The following is a 13,668-nucleotide window of genomic DNA, read 5'->3' as shown; positions in this document are numbered from 1 at the left end:
CCCACAAGATAACTGAGTACAACTCCCTGCTCCTTGCAGGAGCAATCTCATTTTTAAAAGTCAGGGATGGAAGTCTTCATTTCCCTAGGCCATGAGTCACAGTCTGCACAATAACTGCAGTAGGTTGGGTTTTGTTTGCTGGCTCACCTTTGCCCTGGAACTGCTTGAATTTAATTTTTTTGTTACTGTAATTCACTGTTGCTTGGGGATTATCCCTGGCTGTGTGCTTTAGTATTAACCGAGAGATCAGAATAGGAAGGAGGCAAATAAAGGGCAAGATTTGCTGTAACATGTAATGTTATAAACAATGTAAAGAAAGACTTTGGTCTTCAGAAACTGTATTATCAATATTATAAATGTGGTTCAAAAATAGAAGACTTGAAAATGTAATGAATAGAAGCAGGAAGATTCATGTCTGTTACCTGGTGAGAGTAGAACAGTGAAATGAGCTCTTAGATGCTAATGGAGAAGAGGGGACTATGTAGCTCAGGACAGCAATATTGTAAATATGCAAGTCTGTGTTTTCACTAATAGCACAGGGAGCTGCTGCTGAAGGCCTGCTGCAACCACATCCAAATTATCCTACAAAAATATCAGTCTCTAAGTGCATGAAGTGCAAGAGATGAAATTGTTAGGGGCAACTGAACAGCTGGTAGGTGAGTGAAGTCTAACTTTAGTACAACCTTTTCTGATACTTTTCTGCTACATCACATGTTCAAATTAATAGAAAGTAACTGGTTTGAATCTTAGCAGATAATCAATAGAAACTATTTGCTATAGAGAAATTATTTCAACTCAGTTTTGTGTAAAGCAAATAAGGATATCTGTGACTACAGTAATCTATAAGGCATCAGAGACATCACCATGGGATTGGCAGGTAAGGACCATTAAAGGAAGCTGAAATCTTGTGGAGTTATCTTGTGGAGTAACTTGTGGCTGCATGGAATATCCTACCGTGTCTAAAATGTAAATGGGCACCTGTGTGTAGGCACCCGATTTGCACCACAATTTAAGGAGAATTAATTAGCACAATTAGCACAAATAAGAAACTATGGCATGTAGAAGATTGATATGGGGATGTAGAAGAAGACATAGGGAAAATAGAAATGGCTAGTGGGTAACAAGAAGAAACAAGAAAGGCATCCAAGGAAGACTGCTGACATTACATGCTGATGATCAGGCTGAAATAGCAGAATTGCAGCCTTGTTCTGCAGCACTGCCATTTCCACTCTGCAGCTGGAAGAGAACGGGCCAATGTCTGTACTGCAGAAGCGCAAGCACCATTCCCCAGTGGATACATCAGCCAGATAATGAGTCAGGCCACTGGGTAGTGACAAGCTGGGCTGCCAGCCAGTGGGACAGGCTGCTCTCCTGCCAGCAGCGTGGTGGGACACAGCACTGCCTGTTTGGGCTGTCAGGCAGGCATATGGTCTGCCCTGGTGCCTGGCTTCAGTCAAAAACATTAAACTCAAACAATGCACCGCTGCAAAGCCCTCTCATTCTGCTATCATAGCTTGCCTTTGGAACACTAATCCCTCCAACATCTTTCAAACAGCTTTGAATTTGATTCTGTCCCTAATACTGACTCAGAAATATCACGTAGTGCTCAGCAAATCTTTTATACAGACTTCAAACACACTCATCCACAACTTCTTGGTTTTCTAGGTGCTCATCTCAAGGCCCTGGGGTAGGATAAGGAAAAACTCTTCAGTCCTGAAATCAATGGCTGCTTGCTTGAAAGAGAAAGGTTATAGTGCTACATCCTCCAAAAGACTAAGCTTTAGGCTCCTTTTGCATAACAGGCATGAGTGCCTACATTCCACCTCAAGATCCACGTTTTACTTGTCATCTGGATATCAGTGGAAACTGCCCATAATCTTCTAAGGGTTTTGAGAGAAGTGGATGTCTATGAACTCCCTAATGATAAGTGCCCTAAAAATGTAGATACTTACTAGTCTGACTGTATTCAAAGTGAAAAGAAAGTAAAGAAGGCATAAGGCCAAATGCTTACTTAGTGACTAGTGTCTTTCTTGTGCACTGAATAAGTGAATCTCATGTGTTTTCACATTTGTGACATCCCCTGTGACCTGAATTTATTTCCCCAGAACAATGTATATACATAACAAGTTTAACTAAGTTGTCACTGCCTTAATTTGGCTATTGCTCTATTTGAATAGTTGGCTTTGCTAGATCATTATCCATATTACTATGATAATTTAAATTTACTAAGTCACACTTTGATTAGTTTGTTACATATCTTGTTCTCTCCATGTGAAAATAGTGTTGCCATAGCAAAATGTTCAATGCATAAATTGGTAGTTGCTTTTCCTGACTCCTAAAATAGAAAGAGGATCATTAAATGCAATACCTTCCCTTTCCTCTCCATGGGCAGTCTCAAGTTTTTGTAAGCACTTCTTTGCCCAATGATTTCACACTCTTTTATTACTGCATTAGCTTCTAATTGCACACTCAGCAGATAGAATTACAGGTTAATCTGGCTTCCAGGATTTATTTTATTAAATGTTATTTTCCCTTTCCATTTCAGTTTTTTCTTCTCCAAAACTTTTTGCAAGGGTTTTGTTTTAGATTTAGGAGCAAACACTAATATGTATTTCAAAATTAAGTGGTGTCAGCATTCATCAATTATAATGATGGCAACTGAAAAATTTATTTCTTGACTATTGCTTTTTGTCCTTTTCCCATCATCAATATTAATCAAAATATTAAAAAAGTTATTTTAATATTTTGCTTTAATACTTTTACCTGCATTTTGAAAATTAATTACTTGTTCATGAATAATCTACTACTTCCTTCTCCAAACTAAGAAATGTTTGGGTAATCTTTCATTGCATAACTACTTCACAAAGCTGAAGTCAGCCTTAAGATTTATATTTTCCTTTCTCCCTCTCCATGACCCAATCTTTTTGACATTTGGGGGCTTGCACTATGCTTTCATATCTTTTAATTCACTCATGAGTATCTAGTTAGACAAATTTGTCTCACAGAAATCTAAACCTGTCAAATTTTGCTAATGGGCAGAGCTTTTCTTCACAAATTTTGGGAGGTTCTTCAAATTTATTATTCAGATTCTGGAATATATAGGGACTATTTTGTTAAAGTCTGCCCTTTCAAACCACTGCATCATTTCCACAAGTTTTTTTCCCTTGTTTTTATCTGGGAGGATCTAGAGAAAGCTGTTGACAGGTGTACTACTTACTGTTCATGAAATTCTGTGGCACACCATCTATGCATGAGCAGCACAGGCTGTTTCCAGCCCCATCAGCGCCCATTGACAGCAAGCTCAAGCTGGATTTGTCTGACATATGGTTATGACATTCCTTCAAGCACGGACTGATGCTATTTATTCAATAATGTAGTGTAGCCCCAACCCTCTTTCACCTCAACAACACGTTAACTCTGATGTGTGTAATTGAAGTCAGATGCCACCCCTGTCAATAGTTTCACTGTCAGTATGTTTAAGCAGGAAGAGATAGGGCTGGTTGCTCCTGGGGACATGAAATGAATACACAGAACAGAAGAAAGGTGTTTGTTTTGTGGCTGGCTCACAGTTGGAAGGAGTCTAGGAGATCAGGGTTGTGATTAGTTGCTCAAAATCTAGTTGGAAGTCAGTAACTAGTGGTGTACATCAGGTGTTAACATTAGGTCCAAAACTATCTGACACCTTCATAAGTGATCTGTAGGAAACAGAGGACTGCCTCAGCAAGTTTACTGATGATCACAGAATCACAGATCTATAAAGCTGGAAAAGACCTCCAAGATCATCGAGTCCAACCTATGGCCTAACACTACTTTGTCAACCAGGAGTGGCATCAAGTGCCACATCCAGTCTTTCCTTAAAGACCACCAGGGATGGTGACACACAACTGGGAGGTGTGGCTAATCAGTGACTGATAACACTCCACAGACTTGTGCTGCCATCCAGAGGGACCTCAACAGGCTGGAGAAATGGGCTTGACAGGAGCCTCATGAAGTTCAAAAAGGGGAAGAACAAAGTCCTGCACCCAGGGAGAAACAATCCCAGGCATCAGTATGGGCTGGGGACCACCAGCTTGGGGTCCAGGTGGACACCAAGTTGAACATAAGCCAACAATGTGTCCTTGTGGCAAAGAAGGCTAATGATATGCTAGGCTGCATTAGAATGAGTATTTACCAGCAGGTTTAGGGAGGCGATCTTTCCTCTCTACTCAGAAGTGAGGCCACCCCTGGAGTCCTGCATTTAGTTCTGGGCCCCCCAGTCCAAGAGGAACATGGGGAACATGGACATACTGGAGAGACTGCAGTGAAAGGTCACAAGCATGATGAAGGAACTCTAGTTACCATTCCTGTGAGGAAAGGCTGAGAGAGCTGCTCAGGCTGAGAGGGACTGGAGAAGACCAGGCTGTTCAGCCTGGAGAAGAGAAGGCTCAGAGGGGTCTTATTAGTGTGTACACTGATGAAAAGAGGACAGAGCCAGGTTCTGCTCTGTAGTGTGCAGCGACAGGACCAGAAGCAATGGGCACAGGCTGAAACATAGCAACTTCCACCTGAACACCAGGAAACACTTCTTCATTGTGGGGGTGACTGAGCATTAGCAGAGGTTGCCCAGAGAGGCTGTGGAGTCTCCATCCTTGGAGATACTCTGAGGCTGCCTGGCATGGCACTTAAGCAGCAGGGGTTGGACCAGCTGACCTCCAGAGGTCTCTTGCAACCTCTGCTATCCTGGATTTTAGAGACTGCAGAGAAATAACAGCATGGCAGGGAATCATTCTGCCATAGAGATTAGCAGTTCTTTGATTACTTCAGGTACATGTGCCATATTTTCTGTTTTCCTTGCAGTTTTCACTACTCCTTCTCATCACGGTCCCTTTAGCAGGCCACGACTGGAGGGGAGTTTGCTGATCACTTGCTGAACCTTTGAGAACTGCCAATTTCAGCGATGCACCACGCCCTGAAATTAATTAGCTCCTTTATAATGTATCGCCAACCTCTCCTAAACTTTGTTCTTTTTGTTTGGTTTTCGATTTCTAATAGAAGAATATGCAACATCTGGGAAGGAGCGCTGACAGCGTTTCTGACGGCGTTTGGTCCCGATAAGCCTGACTTGGCCCTGACTCGCGGCGGATTTTTCTGTCCAAAAAAGCCGGGTGGGCACCTCGCTTGGCGCTGCGTGCACCGAGGAGATGCTTTCCATCAGCACGGGGCACACACAGGCGCGAAACAGGGCGAGCGGAGCAGAGCCCCCCGGCGCTGCCCGGCACCTCTCGGGCTCCGCGGGGAGGCCGGGCCGGCAGAAGGAGGAGGAGGAGGAAGAGGAGGAGGAGGAGGGCCGAGGCGGGGGTGCCGGTTCTCCCGGAAACAGCGCCGGCCGGCGGCGGAGCGGCGGTGTCTGCCAGCCGCGGGAGTCGCTCGTGGTCCTGCGCCCTCGCCGCACGCCGGGCGGGTCGGGGCGGCATGGCGGGCGGCATGGAGCCGGTGCCCCGCGAGGAGAAGCCTAACCCGCTGCAGGATGCCAACCTCTGCTCCCGGCTCTTTTTCTGGTGAGCGGCCGGGCGAGGGCAGGGGGAAGGGCAGCGCCGGAGGCGCGGCGCCGGCTGCCCGCCGCCGGGGAAGGCGCCGGGCACAGCGCCGCGGGCTTCACCTCTGCCGGCCGCTCAGCAGTGTCGAGCCCCGGCTCAAGGTGCCCGGCTCGCACTCGAGCGCGGCTCCCGGAGCGTCCGGGCGCGCCGGCGGCGGGCGGGAGGCAGGAGCGGCGAAGGGAAGCGGCGGCCGGCGCTGCCCCGCTGCGCCGTCGGCTGCCGGCAGTGACTGTGCAGGCGCGACCTGCCGCCCGCCCCCGCGGGCCCGGCTGTCAGCGCTGCCGGCCGGGGCGGCCCCGGCTCGCAGGTGGGCTGGGGTCTCCTGGGGTGAACCCGGCGGCCGCGATAATCCCCGCCCGTCTCGGGCGCGGCAGCGCTCAGCCGGGCCCCTCGCTCCCCCGAGCACGTGTTGGGTTCCCTCGGTAGCTGCGGGGAGGACGCAGCGTGTTCTGCTTCCTGGCCGGGTAGCCCTGCTGCCGGTGCAGGGCTGCTCCCAGGCTTTGTTCTGTTTCCCCGTTTGAATAACGGGTCGCGGGCAGGGATTGCTCATCCCGCCGAGGCGTGAGGCTGTGCCCTGCAGCAGCGAGGCGCTTTCTGCCCCGCATGGCTGCCTAAGGGATGGCTGGGCAGCATCCTGGCTGCTCTCCCCGCACATCTGCTCCGCAGGGGCTTGGGGGCTCACGGAGCGAAGGCTGGCCGTGTTGCCGCAAACTTTACGGCTACCAGCCCCGAGTAGAGCTTGATCTTTTACTAGGGGACCTCGGCGTGGGTGTATAGCTGTAGTCAAAGAAGTGAGGAATTGCAGCTCAACATTGTAGTTGCTTTGAACTGTAGTAGGAAAACATGTGCGAAGTAAAACGGGAGAGCACCAAGCTTGTTTGTCCTAGCAGATCCCGTTTGGAAGAGCACTTCCAGAGAAAGCTCTTATCCTGCTTCACCTGCTGCAGCCTGAACCAGAGTGCACATGTGTGGTGGAGGAGTGGGAAGGAAGGGAGGGCACGGCAGGTGAAACTCTTTTTTTGGAAGCCTCTGAAACACAAATAAAAACTCTTTGATTCTATAAGCAACTCTGAGCAGGTGCAGAAGTCCTCTTTTTAAGGTAGGGGGATTTTAAAAACCGTGATAAATTTTAACGAAACGTGTTTTTTAGTCAAGGCTATGTCCTCAGAGGCACTATGGGCAAAAAGAAAGAAATTAAATAAGTAATAATGAAAAAGCAGCTTTTACGCTTGTGTGAACTCCCTGTGTTCAGCATTTTGACTTTTACTTTAATGCCGGGGATGCCTGTGTTGGAAACATCTTTGTTGTGAAATCCAAGCAGAATGGGATGAACCTAAGTTGGCCATGTAGCATTCCTGGACTGCTTTTGGTCTGTTCCCTTTCCCTTGCTGGAATCTTGTGGTGTTACTGGTAGTTCTGCCAAAACCAACCCAGCTAGATGTGAAAAAGGATCATGCAGTGCTCAGAGCCAGCTTTCTGACTGCTTGTACCATTCTTTTTTTTAGGCCTTCTGCATCACTCTGCATGTATTGCAGAGAAGTGTTCAACAGCAACATTGAAGTACCTTAAATTTCCCTAGTTTTAGACAAGCACTTGGAAGGCTGCTTTTACCCCAGAGGTGTTTTTAGGTTCTTCCTTTGCAAAGGGAAAAAGGTGGAAGACTGTGTTTGGGGGATGACAGGTCTGCTCAGAGTCCAGAGATCGACTGGGACTTGAGACTTCACAGTCAGATGCTGGTGTACAGCCACAGGGCTTCTGCTTTGGAAAAGGGTTGGAAAAGGGTTTAGTGGAGCATGTAAAGCTTTACAATATGCCCAATGTGCTGTTTCTCAGGCTTTTATAGCAGTGTAATTCACAGCAGTGAAAATAGCCTTCTAAAGTGTCTTCTCTTACCTGTGGTGCATGTGATCACATCTAACATCGGTATATTAGTCAACAAGCATTAGTGTTTTCTGGGTGTAAATTTCAGCTGAAATGATACCTTCACTGTTCTCCACTGTTCAGCCTGCAGAAGACAAGTGGGTGAAATTGAATAAGCAGGAGCTGTCAGTTTTCTGCAAGTTAATACAGTTTTGCATAAAATCCAGGAAATGTTAAAACACCCTCTCATTTAGCTATAAAACTAACTTTAAGGGTAACTCTAAGAATTACTCACCCTTTCTACAATGAGTGTAGCATCTCTTATCTGTGTGAGTACTGCTTCATTTTAGCTGATGTCTCACACAGGACATTGTGAGATTTTTTCACCTGGAGAACACTGCCTCGGAGGGCCATCCTGTGAGTAGTAGCAGCCCCCACCCTGTGGTTGTGTGCCTGCTCTGCTCTCCACTCTCCAGGTATTGGCTGCTTGTTGTCAATGAGGGTAAAAAACAGCATTGCAAGGAGCTGGGCAAAGGTCCTTCTTATTTTTATTTTGTTTATATTTTTCTCCAAAAGTGCAGTTTTGCCATTGTGAGGAACCACCCTCCCATTTGTTGCCAGTGGTACAAAATAAAAGCTTATATTATTGCCTGGTGCAAACAGGATCAAACTCATGGGAGAAAAAAAAAAGTCATGTTTTCATTGAGTTATAAATCTCAGGTAATGAGTGTGTAGGCTGCAGAAACATTCTTCTTCCATTGTTTGAAGCTTGTCTTCTTGATTTTGGGTTGTGACTTTAACAAGTATGAGCTTGATGAACATTAAATGCTCCAGCAGTACATTCATGGGAAAGAGGAGCATCTGGAGTCTGTGCTAATATTGTTACTTTTCTAATGCGTCCCTTGTGCAATGTTACAAGAATGAAAACTATTCATGACAGAAGTGTGAAGATCAGGGAAGTTGCAAAATATTCTTGTTTTCTGTGTCTTTCACTGTATTAGCTATATTATCAGAGGTTTATCAAAGCCCACATTGGCATTCTGGATGTTTCAGGTATTATTGTAACTCCTGACTTTCAAGAATCACAATTTCCATGCCTACCAAACTTTTTTTAAGCCCTGGCTGGTATTTAATTTATAGCTTGGAGTGCTTGTATTTCTGATTTACTTCATTTATGTTGTTAGGTTGTTGGTTTTTTTCTTGCTGCCTTGGTTTGTTGGTGAGAGTGAGGACTCTGAAGGATGGATATGAGGGTTTGCTTTCTTTTTAAGGTTTGCCCAAGGAAGAGAGAATTCAGCTGTGTTTTTCATGTTTAAACAACTATTCAGTTGTAGAAAGCTAAGGAATTGAAAAAGCCTTATTGACCCCCATGCAGTTGAGAATAGCACTTTTTGCATCTTTTTTTCTGATGTGGGTGGTGGGGATTATTAAATTAATAACTTAAGAGAGTAAGAATATTTCTCCTTTCTGGGTGTTAAGTCATCTTTGATCTTGCATGTTCATGAAGTAGGAAGTATATCTTTATTTGCTCAGAGCACTTGTTCCCTTGAGTTACTAAATATGTTTTTTCTATACAGCAGTTGAATTTTTATGCATTCTGCTGTTTGGACATCAAGTCCACTTCAGTGGAAAGTTGCTAAACATAGGGTATGATTAAATTTTTGAAAGACTCAATAACCTTTGTGCTGTCAACAATATGAGAAGGAAGGCAAGCTGGAACACCCTGGAGAGAGTATCTAGCATTTTTTGTGCAGAGAAATAAAAGAAGTTAAAATTCTTCTAGATTTCATACAAATTTTTAACTTCATTTTAATAATAACAGTAATTACTTATCTGTCACGGACTCACCGTGACTGTGAGAAGTCTTTGGGTGTTTTGGAGCACTGAGCACTGTCATCATCCTCAGGCTAGATGCCTTTTCACATCATGACTTGACATGTGGCAATTGCCATTACAATAAGAGCATTAAAATGTAATCTGAAAGCTTACAGCAAGGCATCTACAGAGTTGTTACTCCGAGGAATAAGTCAGTGACTGGTTTTAGACCTGTTAGTGTCTGGCAGCATTGTTTTTACTTACTACATGTTTACTTTGGGGAGAATGACAAAACCTCTAAGTCTTCTTCATGGATCTGATGTGAAGTGCAGTGGGAGAGAAGAGTAAAAAGCAATCTTAATTTTTTGGTTTTAAGTGTGAATTGAATGGGGTAAGACATGTAAGTCCCAGGATTTTGAGTGAGGACTCTGCAGTATGTAGCTGCTTGCCTGACCAAATGTACTCATGTCATAGATTTCTCTTGTAGAAGTGTAAATAGCAACACACCTTATTTAACTTCCTCCTCCTCTCTCACCCTGTGGTTTAGAATTGGAAAAGCCACTGACTGATTTCACTAGATTTCTCAGGCAGTCTAAGTATTGCCTACTTATCTGTCTTCAAGTGTTTCTTGCCTTGCATTGAAAGAAGTTATGGAAAGAATTCATCATTGTTCTTGGATATTTCAACTGGACTCCAGCAGTGCCACCAATAAAATTGGTTTGTGTTCTTTACTGTGTCAGTGAACAGTGTGAGGATTTTACATTTACTTACCATGAAAATATCAGACTTTGTGACTTGCCTGGGATCTTTCCTGATATTTGGTGAATTCCCATGGTCAATGCCTGAAATTGTGTGGTAATGCTACTTTATAAAGAACTTTGAGGTAGCTAAGTTCATTTATTCACCTGCTGGTGCAGGACAGTTGTGGTACTGTAAGAAACTCTGAAGAAATATGTAAGCAGTTTCAGTATAGATAAACAGAAAACACATTTTCTGTACCCTGAGATGGAAATCACGCTTGCTTCTCTTTTTCTCCTGGATGAAGAAAGACTGAGGGTCATACATACAATTTTTTTGAAAGATAATGTCTTGTTTGTTCATTTATGAGTTAATGTTCTGCTGTCAAATTTGAATCATTTGTTCTCCTGAACTGCTGCATTAATTTTTAAGTTTTGCCTGTTTATTTGCGAGATGTCTGTATTATGCAAAAGAAAATACTTGAAAATTATTGTTTATGAGCTAGTAAAGTTAAAATATGTGGATAAAGAGTGCTAAATAGATTATATGGATTACAACAAGTGTGTATAAACTGTTGAAGTGTTAGCATTTGCTATCTCCTGTAAATATCTGTGCTTAGATATGCTGTTAGATGAACTGTTAAGAGTATAATGAAACAGGGACTATTGCCTTTGGAATGCTTATGTAAGGCCTGCTGTATAATTTATGAGAGAAAATGTCTTCTAATTCCTGCAAAACTTCAAAATTAAGATTATGTCATGGTGCTGTTTTTGCCTTCTTTTGCAAAAATAATTTCCCTATCCTGCTTCTAGAAAACTAGGCCATATATAGAGTGGAGGAGGGAGATAACCCAGTTACATTTTGGGAGTGGAAGGTTTTCCACTCCCAAAAAAAGGCCAGTCATCTATTTTATGTTATTTGTATCCCTGGCACTGTACCACTTGTAATAACAGTGGGAAGTCACAGGGCATTTTAATTCTCCCTATTTCCCTTGCTTGTCAGAAAGGATTTTAATACAGAAATTCCCACCATTAGGTCCTTCTTTAATGAGTAACTACTGAAGTTTATTTTTATAAGTCACAATCTTCAGACCTTTACATAAAATCTTTGGTACTTTGGTATTTTTCCTGGCCTGTGGTTGCTGGGTTTGGAACTGATATTTTAATGATAGTCTTTGAAATGCTCAGGTACAGGTGATGCCACTCCTCTCTTCCCTGCTTCTAGGCCTGCAGAAAATGTTAGTTTGCAATTTTGCTCCCCCCTTCTTCTTGCCATGTCTGTTCTTCTTCTTGCTGTCTGAAATACTGGGAAGTATGCTAGATTAATAAGGTAATTCTGTACCTGGCTGATAAACAGTATGAAAACAGCCTGCAATAAATGTAGTCAAATACCAGTTGTGTTACTGTCAGCATCAGAAAGTGGATGTTCAGCAGCTTAGCTGCTCCCACTGTGCTGTGGAAAAAGCAGCAGCTTGGAAGATGAGATGGAGCTGGGTATCAAAGGTTAATACAGTTGGTATTGAAACTGGAAGCCTGAAGGGCTTTTTTGAGTTAATATGACTTTGAAGTAATTTCATTGTATTCCTATTTTTTCCTTCTGTAAGCAATGAGAAAAGCTGCTCTTTAATCCACATTAACCTGGGGAGGGAAGTTGCAACCAAAACAGAGTTGAAAAGCATCTGAAGAAATACCAGACTTACTCTGTTTACTTTATTACTTGTGGACAGCTGCCTTCATAAGGGGAGGTGGGAGAACGCAGCTTACTAATGAGAATGGATGAACATATGGAATGGAGAGGTTAAAAACAATAAAAATCACATGATGGCTACAAACTGTTGCTAGGGTATCTATGAATTCTTTCAGAATAACTCTGGGGACTCTCAGTGTCTGTGTGTCCTTTCTGTACATCCAGAAAGCCAGCAGAGATGCTCTGGACTGAGAGCAAGCACAGAGCAGTGCTGAATTGCACTGCTGGTGTAGTGTCAGATCACAAATGTGGGTAATGAACAGGACCATGAGGAGGGAGACTCCTGGGGTGAGCCAGGGAGAATAAGCAATGTGCATTATTATCCAAATGGCCTGTGGGAAAACTCCATTTATTTTATCAGAAAAGCCATCTCCAAAGTAGGTGATTAAAGAGAAAAAAAATGTGTTACTTTGCAGCTTAGTTGTTGAAGTAGTGCTTCCAAGCTGCTCAAGGGAGACAAAATCCCAGTGTTATGGAAGAATTTGAGTAAACAAAGACTCTCCTGTGCAACTGTTGAAAAATAACTGGACATTGAGTGTAAACAGGTGATGCTTGTAATGTAATGCACAAATAAGCTTAAGAGGAATGGGGAAAATGCAGTTTGTAAACCACCTCTTTAAGGAATTAGTTGATGAGAGCATACTGGATGTGGCTTTGACTGGGTGCTGTAAAATTATCCAGAAATTAAACTTCTTCTTATTATTACAAATAAAATATTTTCCTAATCAGGCAAGCAGTTTGTGTAGTCTGATTTTTCTCACTTGTCCTGTGGTGTAAAGCAGGAGCTCTTGTGAAACTGCTGAGAGAAATGTTGCACTTGTGCAGAGGAAGGTTCTGTACTATGCAGGTGACTGTGGGGTGATTGCTGTGGGGCTGGTCAAGGCAATTGAGGCTTGTGGGTTCACCCAGGGCCCTTACAGACACATCTTTTGATCTTGGGACATTTTTTATTTGTCTCAGCTTTGTAATGTAATTGCAAATGCTTCTTGGCTGATGTTTTTTTGACAGACTTTATCAGTTAATGAAGAACTTTTAATGTATGCTTGGGTTTCTAAAAAGCTCTGCAAGCCTGCTCTGCAGTGTGAGAATGGTACTTTTTTGAGTATTTACAAGCAGGACATGATACAAACCCAGAGGTACAGCAGGTCCCATCCCTGCGTTAATGAACCATTTGAGCTGAACACTGCTATTAGTTTCATATACCTGTCTGTAATGTATTTCTTCCTTGCCTGAGAGGAAATTATTTTGGGATGATAAGAAATCTACTTTACAAGCTTTCTTTTTTAGGAAATTTTATTTCATGTATGAAGCAGAATAGCATGACTAGCCTTAATGATGCTGCCTTTTGGATAGCAGGGCCTGTTTCTCTTTCATGCTGTCTTTGAAGAAGGGAATGACTTCTCTTAAGAGGGTAAGCAAACACTGTCTTAGCTTTTTCTGCAGTCTTAGAGGCTTTCCAATGTCTCTTTCTCGGCTGTTTTTATGGTCTGGAAAGGCTCGGGATGGCCTTGGGCAGCCTGCGCTCCAAAGGACGAAGAGTCTTCAGGTTTTTTCTTGGTCTTCAGTGTTTATTAGTTTTTTATCTACAATATTTTCTCCCGGCCCGACAGAGGTCTGCACAGCAAGCCAGCCATGAGCACACTGAGAGCCCCCAGGGCAGTCACTTATCTTTATACCCAAAACTGCGTATAAGATATTTACCTATTTTCCCCAATACCTTTCACCCTTATTGACCTGTGCACTTTTAGTGAGAACCAATCCCAAAGTGCCACCACCACCACAGAAGATGGAGGCCAAGAAGAAGAAGAAGGAGTACAGGACACGCCCCAATTCCTCCATCTTACTTCTCTAGACCCCCCCTGTACCGAAATTCTAAAACCTGTGTTTCACACTCTAATTAACCTATCCCTTCACCATTTACCCAGTGAAATCC

General features: G+C 43.5%; 1 protein-coding gene across 2 annotated transcripts in view; it reads left to right on the top strand.

The window, feature by feature from the left end:
- The first annotated feature begins 5,445 nt into the window (after positions 1-5,445).
- Positions 5,446-13,668, top strand: part of ABCC4 (ATP binding cassette subfamily C member 4 (PEL blood group)) — a 143,444-nt gene continuing 135,221 nt past the window's right edge. For both annotated transcript variants that reach the window (XM_063149543.1, XM_063149542.1), the window contains exon 1: positions 5,446-5,537. In XM_063149543.1, the coding sequence (XP_063005613.1) occupies positions 5,452-5,537 (86 nt within the window). In that variant the 5' untranslated portion in view covers positions 5,446-5,451. The remainder of the gene's footprint in view (positions 5,538-13,668) is intronic.

This window comes from Melospiza melodia, chromosome 2 (assembly GCF_035770615.1).
Source record: "Melospiza melodia melodia isolate bMelMel2 chromosome 2, bMelMel2.pri, whole genome shotgun sequence".
In the NCBI taxonomy this organism is placed as follows: domain Eukaryota; kingdom Metazoa; phylum Chordata; class Aves; order Passeriformes; family Passerellidae; genus Melospiza; species Melospiza melodia.
This window is presented reverse-complemented; position numbering and strand designations above follow the sequence as displayed.